Raw genomic sequence first — 17,628 nt, forward strand, 5'->3', positions numbered from 1 at the left:
TCTCGTAAATTTCACGATTGCGAGCCATGCTTCACGCAACCGTGTTTGCGTACGTGTGTTTCGAGTTGCGTGGTCGTGCGGAGTTATATTTACCAATTCGCGCAATCGTACTTGAGACGCTGTGTCAGGTGAGGTGTTTGAAAATTTGTCTAACTTGATTGCTTGATTCTGTGGTAAGAAGGTGGTTAAACTTTTGTTTTATTTTTTTTTGTTTTGTTTGTTTTCGTTGTAGGTAGAAAATGAATCGTTGTACGAAGTGTAACATAAACTTTACAAAATATTATAACATGAGGGCACATGCAAAAAGAAAACATCCAGGTAATATCATATTTTATACAGGGTGTTTGGTAACGAATGAGTCATAGCTTAACCGTAGATTTCTGAGCTTAAAATAGGTCGATTTAAGCTAACTTACCTTAGTACTAAAGTTGATAATAACCGAAATACAGTTTGTCAAAATTAAACTTTTATTTTATTTATTATCTTGAATATTGAAATTTGGTAAGCGGGGGTTTTTTGGGATGAGAAATCTAAATTCGCCACCAAAACTGATGTATTACCCAGAGGGCGTCTAGTAACATAATATAAATTGACATATTGATTGTTTCCCACCTTTATGGCTCCAGTACACGTTGGGCCAACTAGTTGGCCAATGAGTTGGGCCAAGTAAGAACAGTGAATACATGGTGATTACACGTTGGTGGAGCTATCAGTCTGCATTAACCTTTCTTAGTGGATAAACAAAAAACAAACTCTGATTATGGATATGGATGTGGAGACTGTAGCAGCCGCCACAATTAATTTGTACAACTCGTTAAATGCTTATAGAAAAGTGTACCAAACAAGAGTGATTAAAAAACAATGGCGCAAACGACGGTGCTTTTACACCAAAAAAGTATTAAAACACAACTTTAAAATTAATACTTATAAACAGTATCAGTATTGTGAGAAGAGAAAACAAATATTTTAAACTCAACGACAACAACGTGTTCATAACCAAACAGCTGTTTGGCAGATCGCGCAAGTCCCAAAAATCCATTGATTTGTGCACCAAATACCGACAAAATTCGGTTTGTAGACCAACGCTGACCGCCAATCGCAAACTCATGCCAAGTGGTCCTGTACACGTTGGCCCAACTGATTGGCCCAACGTGTACTAGCCCCATTAGACGTATCAGAGGAGTATGTCAACTAAAACTGTCACTGTGACAGTGGCATTTCCCAAACTCGTTCGATGTCATGAGTATAATGTCAGTTTATGAGTTACTATCGCTAAATTTAATACCTCTACTAGGTTCATATCTTTTATCTCACAACTTAATATCTTTTCCATCTTTTGCTTTATTTTGCCGGTTATTATTGCGCCCATGACTGTATATTTTTCAATAAAAATTTTTGTTCTCTCAATATTTTTACTTAAAAAAAGGTATACTACATTCATCTCACAACATAACTCAACTACTGTTTTTGAGATAAATGCATTTTAAATCTGCAATACAACATAATTTTTTTGCATAATATCATTGTAGCTAGACCCAAAAAATAAACAAGAAACCATAATAATTGTGCCAGTTCTCATATTTATGTCATTACATTTTTGTAAATTTTTATGATTTTAAATTATTTTTTAGGTGTAACTACAAAGATATTACTTATGCAAAAAATTATGTTGTCTCGCAGATTTAAAATGCGTTTATCTCGATAACTGTTGAGTTTAGCGAGATGAATGTAGTATATACCTTTTTTTAAGTAAAAACATTAAGAGAATAAAGGTTTTGATTCAAAAAGTATGTAGATGAGTGGGTAATAAAAAATAACAGTAATAATAAATGGGCACTGAAAGGCGTATTTGGCGCCCTCTCGGTAATATATAATTTTTTGTGGCTAATTTCGATTTTTCATCCCAAAAAACCCCGCTCACCAAATTTCGTGTTATTATCCCATGCCTGTTAGGAAATATTCAAGAATAAATAAAATAAAAGTTTAACTTTGACACCCTGTATTTCGGTTATTACTTATCATGTTTCGTACTGAGGTAAGTTAGCTTAAATCGACCTTTTTTAACCTCATGAATCTAAGGTTAAGCTATGGCTAATTCTTTACCAAACATCCTGTATACCTACCCTTTAATTTAATGCAGTACGTACAATTAATGTTTTAGATATGCTAGATATACTACTGCCAAATAACGTTCAACAAAGTAAATCTACTGTTCCTTGCTTAGAATGTAATAAAAAGTTTTCAAATCTGGGCAATCTTAGACTTCATGTGAAAAGGCAGCATCCAGGTAGGTATAACATATAACCAATACCAGTACAATCATAACCAAATACAATAATTACATACATGTTTTTTCTTTTTCAGATAAATTAGACGAAATAGCACCTGTTAACAAGAAAACTTATGTGTGTTCCAGCTGCTCTGAAAGTTTTCACAATTTAAAAAAACTAGTTTCTCATAAACAAACTCATAATAATGCCTTAACAAAATTAAAGTGCACGTTGTGTCAATATAATAATTCTGGTCGAGAAAATTTAATTTTACATTATAGGAGTGACCATTTCATTAACATTGAAAATAATTATCTGGAATTTGATACTTTTGAAGATTTTGAATCATGGAAATGCAAGGTTGAAGAAGAAACATTCTCATCATTTGTAAAAATGTATGGTTCAAAGAAAACCAGTAACTGCACCACAACAAACTATAGTTGTCATAGGTCGGGTGAGTTTAATTCTTTTTTTGTTTTGTTTTTAATTCTTAATTTAAAAAATTTTATTCTGGTTATTTGACACTTATACAGGGTGAGTCATGAGGAAGTGTACTGTACACGATTTAAAAAAAATCGTGTAAAAGTAATGGTGTGCTGAAAAAAAAATATTCCATTTTAATTGCCGAATTGTCTAATTTGTAAAATTCATATTAGAGTCTTCAAAAAGCGTATACAGGGTGAAATTTTTTCTAAAACCCAAACGAACTAATTTTTTTAAGCCGGGCCTGATTTTTTTCTAGTTTGACCAAATCAGTTGATTGGGTAGTAATAGTGTAACGATTGACCAAAATAAGAGACACATCAATCTTACCGTTCAAAAATTATGACGAATACAAATTTCGGTCAACATGCGAAACTCGCCCTGTATATTATTAAACAATGGGAGCAGACACTTTTTAATGGTCATTTGTTATTCCCCATAGGAGCCTCTATACGAGGTAGGAGTATGTAGAGTTCTTCATGACTCACCCTGTTTGTTATTCCCCATAGGAGCCTCTATACGAGGTAGGAGTATGTACAGTTCTTCATGACTCACCCTGTATCAATTTTTTCAGGTATATATAAAAAGAAAGGGATGAATATCAGGAAACTTAAAATTCAAGGCTCAAATAAAATTAATGGTTATTGTCCTGCAAGAATTAATGTTAAATTAATGGACAATGAAAAATATATTGTCAACTTTTGTCAAACTCATGTGGGACACAGTCCAGAGCAAGATTTAGGCCATCTCTTTCTAAGTAAATCAGACAAACAAAATGTGGCAGCAAAGATAGCTGCCAAAATTCCATTTCAAATCATTTTGGATGAAATAAGAGATTCTGTGTCCAACTCTCGTTTGGAACGGCTGCATCTCTTAAAAAAAAAAGATCTCTATAATATTGAGAAGTGTTTCAATTTATGCAGTTCATCAGTACGCCATGAAAATGATGCAATAAGTGTAGATGCATGGGTTAGTGAGATGAAAAGTTCAGAATGTGTGCTTTTCTATAAACCACAAGAAACTATATGCCAAGAAAATCCAGAACTACAATATGAAGATTTTTTCTTGATTATAATGTCAGATGGACAGAAAGACCTATTACTACGATTTGGAGAGGATTGCATTTGTATTGATGGGACCCATGGTTTAAATGCCTATGGGTTTGAACTACATACCATCCTAGTACTGGATGATTTGCGAGAGGGCTACCCAACAGCATTTTTGATATCAAATCGCAGTGATTCCATTGGTATGAAAATTTTTTTTCAATGCATTAAGGAAAGAGTTGGCAAGGCTATTAAACCAAAAGTCTTTATGTCCGATATGGCAGATTTTTATTATAAATCATGGATGCAGGTTATGCAGCCAGCTGAATTTAGGTAACATTAAAAAGAAATATAATTGTTTAATAAGCTATAAATTTATATATTTTTAGATTGTATTGCACCTGGCATGTTGACAAGGCATGGAGAAAAAATTTAGAAAAAGTGCTCAATAAGGAAAAAAAAGTAAGTAAATATTTTTTGAAGGAAGTGAAAAAAAGTAGGTATATTAAGTTTTTATACTTTGACCCTTAGCTCCGAGGATGACATTTTTATCGAAAGCGCTCAGTTAAGGAAATTAAATACATTTACACACTTTAATATACTTTTTTCACTTCCTTCATTCATTCAAGTGTGTACAAACTTTATCAGTCCATCAACTAAATATTGTTTGCTTACAATGTTGAAGCTTTTAATTATGTTAATGTAATTTTATTGATACTGTACATCATAAGAACTGTAATATTGTATTTTTAAATTAATTGAACATTTTTTAGGTTCAGGTGTATCATATGCTCAGGACATTATTGCAAGAAACTGATTCCACTGCTTTTAATCAATTATTATTGAATTTTCTGAAATATCTGAAGGAAGATTCAGATACCCTGGAATTTGCGATGTATTTCGAGCAGTATTATGCATGTAAAGCAGAGCAGTGGGCATATTGTTTTAGGTTGCATTGTGGCCTAAATACTAATATGCATATTGAAAGAATGCACCGAACGATAAAACACATTTATTTACATGGAAAATTCGTTAAGAGATTAGATAAGGCAATATGTGCTATTATGAAATTTGTTAAAGACAAATTATTTGAGAGACTTATTGTGATTCACAAAGGTAAAGTCTCTACAAAAATTAACGAATTAAGAAAAAGGCATGTTACTAGTCAGTCTCTTGATCTGAATAAAGTAATTAAATCTGATATTGGTTGGTTAGTGCCCTCTAATTCAAGGAATGAAATGTATACCATTCAGAAGGTAAAAGAAAATTGTCCATGTAGGTTAGTGTGTGAAGATTGCGAAGCTTGTCTACACTGCTATACTTGTACATGCTTGGATTCATGTATAAAATGGAACATGTGTAAACATATTCACTTAATTTGCAAGTATACTCAAATGGATTTGACTAAAGAAAGTACCATTCCAAACATAAATTTCTTAGCAGGTAAAGTTTATTATACCTTAGTATTTAGATATATAAAAATAAAAAAAATAATATGTATCATTATAAATATACCTACATGGTTGTGCAATGGTTGCTAAAATTACAGATTAATTTTATTGATACAATTTTTGGGAATTAACAATTTTTTATAAGTAGACTGACCTAAACACAGTGTTGTATAATTCTAAAAAAATTTATGCTCCTAAAATTATTATTATTTTTTTTTAATTAGGTATAGGTGCCTACATCAGTTATCCTGTCATTTTATACACGTATTCTTATGGAGTAAATGACTTCATATGCAGTCATGACCGTGAATGTGTTATCTGAAGTTTTCGATACAAAAAGTATGTACCCTTTAATGTAGGTAATTTTCCTAGCTTGGGTGGCTTGGTCTATATAAAAAACTTTTAAATCTTTTCCTTTGGTAGTTATGTTAGATCTATATATTATATTGATGAATATAATGGGTGGCAGTAATATTAGACAGTTCGATATATATAAGATATCATTTTGATGGTGTTTTAATAATGATTTAATTTTTCCTCTATTTCAGGCTGTGTATAACTTATTTATAAACGAAATAAATTATTTACCTGATATACCCATATTACTTTTATTTAGGTGATGCTGACAACCTGGTGATTGAATGCGATGACGAGAAAAGGGCTTTAATAGGTGCGGTTAGCAAAATAAGAAGAAATGAGGAAAGTTCTCTGAAAGAAGCTAAGGAAAAATTAAGTTTAAAGATAACAGGGCAAATAAATGATTTAGAGTCTTTCGACGAATTAAAGGCTGTACAAAAAATTGTAGTCCCGATAAAACCCACCATAGATGCTATAAGAAATCAAAAAGATATCAATTTGGGTTTTCCATCCACACGCAGAATATCCTCCAATAAAAAAATATTCCCTCAGAGGAACTTTTTCCCAACAAAAAAAATAAAGGGAAAAAAAAGATCAAAACTTCCAAAGCCGCATCATCAGAAGATTGAAAAATAATTTATTTTTTATATGTTAATATAAAATATATATTTTAAAATAAAATTGTTTTATTTTTTGAGTAGAAATAAAAAATACAGCATGCTTACAGTACTTGGTCTGACACAGGTCAACAAATGAAGGCATTCAAGAGTTTAAATTCTTACAAATATTTTGAGGTAGGATTTGTATATAATTGTGGAGCTATAAAAATAAATAATTTCATCATAGTGGTTCACCCCAGATATCTTAAGAAATTGACCTTTTAAAGAATTTGTACGGTCGGAAAAATGAAAGAATACCCATGAACGGTCACGTCAATCAGATACAATCACATATTTTATATTTGCTGTTCTTTTTCTATAAATAACAAACGATAGAGATAGTTTAATTATCTTAATAATATGTGATCGTTCATGGGTACTCTTTCATTTCTCCGACTGTACCTGCAGTGAAAAAATTTCAAGAGAAGAAACTGAGAATCTGCCGGAAGAGGTGAAATGTTTTTTGATTTTAGACAATGGTCCTGCTCATCCCTCTGAAAATATTCTATGATCAAAACATGGCAACTTTAGTTGTATGTTTTTGCCAAAAAATACAACATCGCTTATTCAACCCATGGACCAGGAAATAATTTTAGCAACAAAACGAATATATCGCAGAAAGTTTTTAGATGAAGTAATTGTATGATGAAGATAACACAGAAAATACAAGAGGGCAGCATACTTTGCAAAACAACTGTTACAATTTGAAATCAACAATTTGTTAAGTTGTTGTCTTGCAGGTAAAAAAGTGACTTTTTAAAAAAATTATATCTTGGAAACTAAAAATTATTTTTATTTATAATTGAAACATGTAAAAGTATAGTACTCTCAAAAAATTTCAGCCAAAAATATTCATTTTTGTAGAGTTTACTGCAATTTTTCAACAACAGCCCTTTTTGTGGTGAGCAGCATAACAAGTCCAGTCTCATCTGAAATCAAAGTTTCTTGTAGTTTATACCTCTGGCTAGTGAATGAACAAAGGATTTTTTATTAGATGAGGTCATTTTTGTTTTATAAAAAAAACTACTTTAAAAATGAGAAAAATTAGGGTCAAAAATGTGTTTAAACTTATGTAAAATCTTCAAATTTCATTTTTTTTAATTCCTTCGTTCATATTCTAGCCAGAGGTATAAACTACAAGAAACTTTTTGATTTCAGATGAGACTGGACTTAGTTATGCTGCCAACGCAAAAAAACTTAAACTCTACAAAAATGAATATTTTTGGCTGAAACTTTTTTTGAGACTACCTTAAGTACTATACTTTTACATGTTCCAATTATAAATAAAAATAAATTTTAGTTTTCGAGATATAATTTTTTTAAAAAGTCACTTTTTTTACCCACAAGACCTATGTACCCCCCTTAAAAAAATGTTTGGAAGAATATGTTTGATGGCCAAGATGCATACATATATTTAGAAGGAAAGTTCCTGATTTCTGTAGTATAATACATAATACCGAAGAGGAAGTAGCCCTAAGCGCCGGACTCCACTTGCGATTTGTAGTTGTGAAGATTGAACACATTCTTTCAAATAGAAGTCAATCCATGATTATTTAGTCACAAATGGATTAACTTGTATTTGTAACAATGTGTTCAATCTTCCTGATTACAAATCGCAAGTGGAGTGCGGCGGTAATAACACCAAAATATTCCATATAGGTCCATAGAAGGTACACAGACATTGAAAAATTCCTGGAATATCCCCTAAAACATGTTCCCTGAACATCCCAGAAAAATCCTGTGTCAGCATTTTAAACATTACCTGAGTGTCTTATTGGAACATTCCATGAATGTTCTCTGGACATTCAAAATATATTTTGTAGACATTCCATGGATATACCAGAAATACAGTGATGAGCGCTCTAATAACCGGCAAAATAGCACAAAAGATGTATTAAGTAGTGAGATAAAAAGCATGAAACTAGTCGAGCTGGGAAATTTAGCGATATTAACTTAATACATTTAGGGCCGGTTGTTCGAACGCTAATCAACAATGATCACTATCAAATATTTAATTACTGTCACCAAAACTGTCAATGTCAACTTTTATTGGGTTGCTGAAAACATAGTTGATTAAAATTATGAGATTAGTTAATCAATAAACATAACAATTATTAACATAATTGATTAAGTAATTTCATATTATGTTTTCAGCAACCCAAACAAAGTTGACATTGACAGTTGGTGAGAGTAATTAAATATTTGATAATGATCATTGTCGATTAGCGTTCGAACAACCGGCCCTTAGATTGTATTGATTGTGTACCACCTTCAGACGTATCAGACTAGTTTGGAAACTACCACTGTCACAGTGACAGTTTTAGTTGACATACTCCTCCGATATGTGTAAAGGTGGGATCAATATAACGTAAATTTAAAGGTTAATTTCGCTAAATTTCCCAGCTCGACTAGTTTCATTTCTTTTTATCTCACAACTAAATATGTTGCCCATATTTTGCCGGTTATTAGGGCACTCATCACTGTACATCCTTGCTGATGTGACAATACCTCCTATCTGTTTTTTCATGAGTTTTGTATGAGAGATGGAAAAACATGTTTTAAGGTCACCTCCTGTGTTCATATGTAAGTTTTGACTTGTTTTGTAGTTCATAGATAGTTTAATTTACTACAAAACAAGTCAAAAAATATCATATGAAAACAGGAGGTGACCCTAAGACAAGTTTTTAGTCTCTCTTACAAAACTCATGAAAAAACAGATAGGATGTATTATTACATCACTGACGATATGTGGCCATACCAAATAATACATCCTTGATAAATATAAACATTTTTATTGAACAAAATCTTTTCATACATTTTTTTAATGCAATTTACTGATATTCCTAAATATTTCAAAAAAATGTGTCACATTTGCTTTGTAAACCTTTCTTTTGCCTTTCGTAGCCACATATTCCGTTTCCTTCCTGGTTTTTTGTAGACCACTTCTCTCAGCTGATTCTAAAAAAAAATAAATGGTCATTTTTCTATCCTTTACAATTAACAATCAGAAGAAATATTATTTACAGATAATGATATGCATAATAATAATAGGTTTGTTCTAGCATCAGTTTGAAACCATCAGCGAATAGTGGACCAGCGCGAGTAGAGGGGATCGCACTGGTGACTGTATTATGTTCTTTTACTGACCAACTGTTTGCTGATGGTTTTTGACTAGTTTGACTGTTTGCTAGAACAAACCTAATAATAATGAATATTTTGTATTTTGACAATGACATCTGATGTGGAAGTCAAAACATTAATAAAATTATTTTTTTCAAGTTAACTTTCACATGCGCGTCTTAAAATTGTACTTTTAATACTTATATCATAAATAACTATTAAAACTATCTTAAGAGGAAACAGTATCGATCAACAGGTAGCGAAAATGTGTTCCAAGATTGCAGCTGTAATTTTGAATATTTTTTCGAGATATTTGGCACACATATTCGTAATATAATAAAGAATGGCGGCACAGAGCCCAATTTGAAAAATATATTAATATGTGGAAATTACTTTGTAATTAAATACAATATAAAAAAAACGAGCTTGTACCGCCATTAAGAAGAACAAAAAAATACACTTTCTTCAAATACAACTTTTTTATCCGATTTTGTGTTATTTTGGAACTACTAAAATTTTTTATTTCATTAGTAGTTCCAAAATTACACAAAATCTAGGCTCTGTACCGCCATTCTTTATTATTTTACCCATACGTGTGCCAAATGCCTCGAAAAAATATTCAAAATTACAGTGACAATTTTGGAACACGTTTTGGCTACCTGTTTATAGCTACTGTATTACCTTAAAAGATTGTAATTTGCTAAACCAGTATATTTTACTCTACTACTACTCTACTAGCTACCTCATTTTCCACTGTTTCTAAAGACTTGTTTACATGGGTAGAGTTTTGAGGAGAGTAGAGTAGCAGTAGTACTCTACCAAAAATGGCTTGATACCATTCACATGAGGAGAGTACAAGTATAGTACTGATGCTAGTATAGTGAAACCGATTTTTGTATTTTTAAACACTCTTGATTATAAGTGCACCTTAAATTCTTAATTTTTTGCTTAAGCTCGTTTACTCCAAAGCCCCCTTTGGCATTCTTTCGACGATTTCATCCTCCGCAGCTTGCTGCAAACTTTTATTTCTGTAGTATACACTACCTAAATTCCATAAACACTGGTATTCGCCGTATTATAGCTCTACAAGTTTTAAAGTTTCATCTTCGGTGAACTTCATTTTCACTATTTACACAAAACACAATTCCAGCCAGAATGACAGTGCCCCCATGTACTCTCCTACCTACTCTATTCTGCCATAATTGAGCATGTTCCATGGGTAGAGTGTGCAGCCGAGTAGACATTTTGGCAGTAGTGGTGGTCATAGAGTAGTTACTTTGCCATAGGTTGCTAGTCACTCTACTTTAACTCCAACTATACACTCTACCAGCTATTCTACTGTGCTGAGCATTTTTACAGGTAGAGTTACTCTACTCTATCAAGTACTTGCATCATTACTCTACCCCTGTAAACAAGTCTTAAATCTACTGAATGAAAATCTACTTAATCTACTCTTAATGAAAAATGTCTAAAATCATTTACCCACCTAGTATTATTGTAGAATTTAAGACAGTCCAGTGCCTTATAAATAATTTCAATATGAATATTTTTTCCTTTAATTCTCCTTTGATACCACTCCATTTTAGATTTTGGGGAACTTATTCCATTGTGTTTATAGCCCATATTTATTGAAGGAACCCAATCTGGAGATTGTTATTATCGATTAAGTCGGCTGGTTTTCCTACAAGATTAAAATGTTAACATCTTCAAAAATCGTTACTGTTGTAATTGGGCCATGTTAAACAAAAAGCAACCAACCCTCAGTTTGTAAATTAAGAGAAAATTAACTTTTTATGTTTTTCTAAATATTTAATTTTCCGTCGTATTTTTTTAAACGATAACTTCACTAATCGATAGTTTAATTTTAGAGCAATTTTATCATAGTAGTATCAAAATTATCTTAATAATTTTTTACAAAAAAAATAGCCATATTGAGGGTTGCTTTCTTTTTGTTGTTGGAAATATATCTAATAAAATGCAATCTGCAAAATCCAACCAACCCACAAAATCTATGAATAAAACCGAATAATTTCAGTCAACTCAGTAATATCATACAGTAGAATTTCTACTATTAAACATAATATCAATACAAATAAAAAATATGCGATAATCAGTCAAAACAACAAACCATAATATATTTAAAAAGTAAGATAAACATAGCCTTAATCCTAAAACTTACCATTTTCTGAAATTTCCCGAGCCGCTTTAATTATTTTAACAGTTCTTGATTTAAACATATTTTTCGCATTAAAGATTCAAAGATTTCTTCATAATATAATAGATATAACACAACAAATATTTTAATATTTAAGCACGAAGTAATATTCGTCAGTACCTACATGTAAAAACAAAAAGATGCAACATTCCAGGAACCATAATCGGCATAACAATACCAACCCACTTGGCTGGTACTTTTCGACAGTGCAATGTAATAATATGTTCAGTCCAGTGATACACACAAACAATCCAAGAGGGTTGGTTGTCTTATGCGAAATCTTAAGTGAACTATTGTTAAACAGAAATAATTTGGAGTAGTATTTTTCATGGTTTAATTTTTAGAATGGCTTGGCTGCTTTTTACACAATGTAGAATACACATTTTTAAAGCGATATGTGACATTACCTTGTTTTCCTCAAAAATGTGGGTTGGTTGCTTTTTGCATAACAAGGCCCAATTGTAACTTACCATATATAAAATGATTACAGCAGACAGGACAGGAAAATTTTCATTTCGCTAGTAAAACCTGTACATTGTATTGCATTTAACCATTGTTGTCTCTCAGATGATACCTTATTTAGTTCAGTTTAAAAGTGAATATCTTGACTTTATCACAATTACTTTGCATTTCACACTTCAAAACACAACACCAATGAAGCATATTATCTTTCTAAATTAATACTTCCAGAGAAAATGTTAAATTAATCTTTGTACAACACAAAATTACAAAGAAATACAACTAAAATTATCTAAATTAGTTCAGTTTAAAAGTGAATATCTTGACTTTATCACAATTACTTTGCATTTCACACTTCAAAACACAACACCAATGAAGCATATTATCTTTCTAAATTAATACTTCCAGAGAAAATGTTAAATTAATCTTTGTACAACACAAAATTACAAAGAAATACAACTAAAATTATCTAAAACTCATGAAGAACAGATAGAATAAGATTAGTAGCCATATTGATTTAATTTTGACAGCATGGTAATAGAAACGATTATATTTAAATTTGGTAAATATAACTCCGCACGACCACGCAACTCGAAACACAAGTATGCAAACACGGTTGCGTGAAGCGTGGCTCGCAATCGTGAAATTTACGAGACTTGCTCGACCTGTAGATTCTTGTCAGTAACATAGCTGGTAGAGTGTATAGTTGGAGTTAAAGTAGAGTGACTAGCAACCTATGGCAAAGTAACTACTCTATGACCACCACTACTGCCAAAATGTCTATTGGCTGTGAGTTTCGACGGTAGCGCTATCTCGCGGTTTGAAACTTTAATTTTCTGATAAAATTTATGTATGTGAAATATACAAAACGAGAAAAATAGATACTTATCTAGAAAGACACAAATTATGATCTGAAATATTATTGTAACCTGATTACTAAACGAATACACGAATTTTTTTATTTTATTCATTATAATTTTAATATTTAATATATAAGTTCGTGAGACTGGATGACTGCTTACGCAAGAGACCATTGAGAAAAAGAATAAGTTTATATATGAATTATTTAACATTTTAAAGGTTACCTCTGTTTATTTTTGTGTGCTTACTGCTTTGCTTATTAAAATTTGTAATTTGTATCAATTGTAATTTGTTTGAATTCTATCAAAATAAATATTAAACATTATACTGGATTCAGTCTTATTTCCCATGATATCCAATTTCAATCAGCAACACCAAAAAAGGAAAGGATTTAGTTGATACAGGACATGTACGCAATGTTTCCGAATATAATAACTGCATCCAGTACTGTTATATTCAATATTTTTACATGAATCAATACAACAGCTGCAATATCTTGTTTTCTTTTTTGAAAAATCCATATTACCCGCCATTTCAGTTTGTGAAGTTTATCAAATGCACAAAACAAAACTGCCAACTGCCACTAACACAGCGTTGCCACATTTTATTTAGAAAATCTACTGTTAAGTTTAGCTTACTAAAATCTACTTATCAAAAACTAAAATATACTATAAAACTTTATTAATATATTTGTATATAATTTATGACTTTTTATAATAAAAATAACAGCTGACTAACTAGAAATTTTTTTTATTTAGCTAATGCCTCGACAACTAATGGGCATTGGCATGGTACCATGATGGTACAGTGGATTTTACCAATTAGGTAGCTAGTGTTAAGTCGACTTTACATTACATGATTTATCATGTGATTTGTCATATGATTTGGTCATGGAGTAAAATTTACATGTTTACACTGTGTGATTTGTCATATGATTTTGCCATAAGCATTGCATGTGTTTTATCATAAGCATTGTCATGCGGCTCGTCATGGGCAAAATCATATGATAAATCACGTGATAAATCATGTAGTGTAAAGTCGACTTTATGTGTAGTGTGTGTGTTGAGTAAGTGTCTTGTTACTTTGCAAAGTCGATGTCATTGTCTTTGCAGAGACGCTAATTGTATCCGAACGTCTGCGGTCCCTCCGGTGGGTACCGATCCCACAAGGATAGAAACTATTTTCATTTATTAATTTATAATAAACGAAAAATTCTCTACCCTGGTGAGATTCAAACTCACGACCATTCGGACCTTTCGATCCAAAGGTAGGCGCTCTTACCACTGAGCCACAGAGGGAGTTTAACTAGAAATTAATATGACTGTTTGTAAACAAAAACCAAACTTTTTTATATTTTAACTGGGGAACAAAATGACCAACTATAATTAATTTTTATCAGTTTCATATTTAATATTTGTATATAATATTTTGTCATCCACTGATTTTAACATCTGCATATCTGGATCACATTCTTCAAACAATTATTTCGCATTTTACATTAGAAACACGCAAACACAACATTTGTTGTTTTGCAAAGTTACATATATTATAATTAGGCCCGGTCTTTTCACCTCCGAATAAATATTTATTAGGAAGTTTATCCGGCAGATTACATGTAAATCTGTCAAATAAACCTCCGAATAACTTTTATTCGGAGGTGAAAAGCCCGGGCCTTAGATATTTTAGTTTTCCATCGTTAGCTTCTAACAGGCTCACCGACCACCGAATACCAGGGGTGGGATTCTGTGTACGTATCGCTAACGCCTATCGCTTTCTATCAATGTCAATATATTTGAATTTTTTAGTTTTAATTCAAATATTTTCTTGTTTTACTAAGTGGAACTTCAGCATCAATTAGAGTATAACCTAGCAACACTAGAAAATAATTCAATTAAAGCTAAAAATTCAAATATTTTGATGTTCAAATATCGATTGAAAGCGACATGTAGATATCTACAGTGCACAGAATCCAAGCCCAGAACTCTTCAATAATACCTGAAATAGGTACTGATTGCACTGCTACTTGAAATCTGCAAGTTTGTTACACCAGAATCCAGTTTCATTTCTGTTTAATATTCATCATCTACGTCCTGGGGCTAGATTCCGTGCACTGTAGATATCTACACTTCGCTTTCTATCGATGTCAATTGTCGTGAAAATATTTGAATTTTTAGCTTTTATTGAATTATTTTCTAGTTTTGCTAGTTGATGCTGAAGTGACACTTGTAAAACAAGAAAATATTTGAATTAAAACTAAAAATTCAAATATATTGACATTGATAGAAAGCGGTCGGTACACAGAATCCCACCCCTGAATCTTATTTTCGGTAATGACATTGGGAAATTGTAACAAAATGTCTAAAAATTAATTTAGAAATGGGGTAAATACTATTAAAAAGCAAATTTTATTTTAGTCATAAGAAAATGTTGAAATATAACAAAAATCTACTAAAAAATATTGCCTACTAGAATTTTTTAAAAAATATCAAAAATCTACCAAAAAAGTAGAAATCTACTAAATGTGGCAACGCTGCACTAACAGCTGTGGCGAAAACCGTCAAATCCCCTCTCCTCTACCCATGGCGCGCCATTTAAATTTATCAGATAAATGCACAAAACTGCCACTAACAGCGCTGGCGAAAGCTGTCAAATCCCCTCTACCCATCGGCTCATGGCCAATACTCGGCTGCACACTCTACCCATGGAACACGCTCAATTATGGCAGAATAGAGTAGGTAGGAGAGTACATGGGGGCGCTGTCATTCTGGCTGGAATTGTGTTTTGTGTAAATAGGGAAAATGAAGTTCACCGAAGATGAAACTTTAAAACTTGTAGAGCTATAATACGGCGAATACCAGTGTTTATGGAATTTAGGTAGTGTATACTACAGAAATAAAAGTTTGCAGCAAGCTGCGGAGGATGAAATCGTCGAAAGAATGGCAAAGGGGGCTTTGGAGTAAACGAGCTTAAGCAAAAAATTAAGAATTTAAGGTGCACTTATAATCAAGAGTGTTTAAAAATACAAAAATCGGTTTCACTATACTAGCATCAGTACTATACTTGTACTCTCCTCATGTGAATGGTATCAAGCCATTTTTGGTAGAGTACTACCGCTACTCTACTCTCCTCAAAACTCTACCCATGTAAACAAGTCTTTAGAAACAGTGGAAAATGAGGTAGCTAGTAGAGTAGTAGTAGAGTAAAATATACTGGTTTAGCAAATTACAATGTTTTAAGGTAATACAGTAGCGATAAACAGGTAGCCAAAACGTGTTCCAAGATTGTCACTGTAATTTTGAATATTTTTTCGAGGCATTTGGCACACGTATTCGTAAAATAATAAAGAATGGCGGTACAGAGCCCAATTTGAAAAATATATTAATATGTGGAAATTACTCTGTAATTATACAATATTTAAAAAACGAGCCTGTAGCGCCATTAAGAAGAACAAAAAAATACACTTTCTTCAAATAAACTTTTTTATCCGATGCCTAGATTTTGTGTAATTTTGGAACTACTAATGAAATAAAAAATTTTAGTAGTTCCAAAATAACACAAAATCATAAAAAAGTTGTATTTGAAGAAAGTGTATTTTTTTGTTCTTCTTAATGGCGGTACAAGCTCGTTTTTTTTATATTGTATTTAATTACAGAGTAATTTCCACATAATAATATATTTTTCAAATTGGGCTCTGTACCGCCATTCTTTATTATATTACGAATATGTGTGCCAAATATCTTGAAAAATATTCAAAATTACAGCCGCAATCTTGGAACACATTTTCGCTACCTGTTGATCGATACTGTTTCCTCTTAAGATAGTTTTAATAGTTATTTATGATATAAGTATTAAAAGTACAATTTTAAGACGCGCATGTGAAAGTTAACTTGAAAAAATAATTTTATTAATGTTTTGACTTCCACATCAGATGTCATTGTCAAAATACAAAATATTTATTATTATTAGGTTTGTTCTAGCAAACAGTCAAACTAGTCAAAAACCATCAGCAAACAGTTGGTCAGTAAAAGAACATAATACAGTCACCAGTGCGATCCCCTCTACTCGCGCTGGTCCACTATTCCCTGATGGTTTCAAACTGATGCTAGAACAAACCTATTATTATTATGCATAGATATCATTATCTGTAAATAATATTTCTTCTGATTGTTAATTGTAAAGGATAGAAAAATTACCATTTATTTCATTTTTTTTAGAATCAGCTGAGAGAAGTGGTCTACAAAAAACCAGGAAGGAAACGGAATATGTGGCTACGAAAGGCAAAAGAAAGGTTTACAAAGCAAATGTGACACATTTTTTTGAAATATTTAGGAATATCAGTAAATTGCATTAAAAGAATGTATGAAAAGATTTTGTTCAATAAAAATGTTTATATTTATCAAGGATGTATTATTTGGTATGGCCACATATCGTCAGTGATGTAATAATACATCCTATCTGTTTTTTCATGAGTTTTGTAAGAGAGACTAAAAACTTGTCTTAGGGTCACCTCCTGTTTTCATATGATATTTTTTGACTTGTTTTGTAGTAAATTAAACTATCTATGAACTACAAAACAAGTCAAAACTTACATATGAACACAGGAGGTGACCTTAAAACATGTTTTTCCATCTCTCATACAAAACTCATGAAAAAACAGATAGGAGGTATTGTCACATCAGCAAGGATGTACAGTGATAAGTGCCCTAA

At 31.7% G+C, this 17,628-nt stretch overlaps 1 protein-coding gene and 2 long non-coding RNA genes across 5 annotated transcripts in view; 2 read left to right on the forward strand and 1 right to left on the reverse strand.

The window, feature by feature from the left end:
• LOC126887662 (uncharacterized) overlaps positions 1-17,317 on the forward strand; it is a 29,584-nt gene extending 12,267 nt beyond the window's left edge. Inside the window, exon 2 of the long non-coding RNA XR_007699134.1 lies at positions 17,136-17,317. This is a non-coding gene — a long non-coding RNA (uncharacterized LOC126887662). The remainder of the gene's footprint in view (positions 1-17,135) is intronic.
• On the forward strand, positions 15-6,288 carry LOC126887657 (uncharacterized). Of its 3 annotated transcripts, XM_050655296.1 has the most exons (9): positions 15-173; positions 233-318; positions 2,162-2,287; positions 2,365-2,724; positions 3,328-4,132; positions 4,189-4,261; positions 4,573-5,242; positions 5,475-5,589; positions 5,867-6,107. In XM_050655296.1, exons 2-8 carry the CDS (start codon positions 240-242, stop codon positions 5,570-5,572), a joined length of 2,211 nt encoding a protein of 736 aa, XP_050511253.1. In that variant the 5' UTR covers positions 15-173; positions 233-239; the 3' UTR covers positions 5,573-5,589; positions 5,867-6,107. The 3 variants fall into 3 exon arrangements, with proteins under 3 accessions (XP_050511253.1, XP_050511251.1, XP_050511252.1); XM_050655294.1 differs by lacking the exon at positions 5,475-5,589 and having other exon boundaries at positions 16-173; positions 5,867-6,288; XM_050655295.1 differs by lacking the exons at positions 15-173; positions 233-318; positions 5,475-5,589 and adding an exon at positions 414-2,035 and having other exon boundaries at positions 5,867-6,288.
• LOC126887659 (uncharacterized) lies at positions 9,107-15,351 on the reverse strand. Its single transcript, XR_007699131.1, has 3 exons — positions 12,072-15,351; positions 10,873-11,067; positions 9,107-9,224 (listed from the first exon to the last, which is right to left on the reverse strand). It is a non-coding gene; the product is annotated as an uncharacterized LOC126887659 (long non-coding RNA).
• Positions 17,318-17,628: the final 311 nt, after the last annotated feature.

Source organism: Diabrotica virgifera, chromosome 7 (genome assembly GCF_917563875.1).
Source record: "Diabrotica virgifera virgifera chromosome 7, PGI_DIABVI_V3a".
NCBI classification, from domain to species: domain Eukaryota; kingdom Metazoa; phylum Arthropoda; class Insecta; order Coleoptera; family Chrysomelidae; genus Diabrotica; species Diabrotica virgifera.

Coding starts and splice junctions, on each gene's coding strand:
- LOC126887657 (XM_050655294.1), top strand. CDS start 240: ATGAATCGTTGTACGAAGTGTAACATAAACTTTACAAAATATTATAAC. Junction 2,725..3,327: donor CTATAGTTGTCATAGGTCGG/GTGAGTTTAATT, acceptor CAATTTTTTCAG/GTATATATAAAAAGAAAGGG. Junction 4,133..4,188: donor ATGCAGCCAGCTGAATTTAG/GTAACATTAAAA, acceptor ATATATTTTTAG/ATTGTATTGCACCTGGCATG.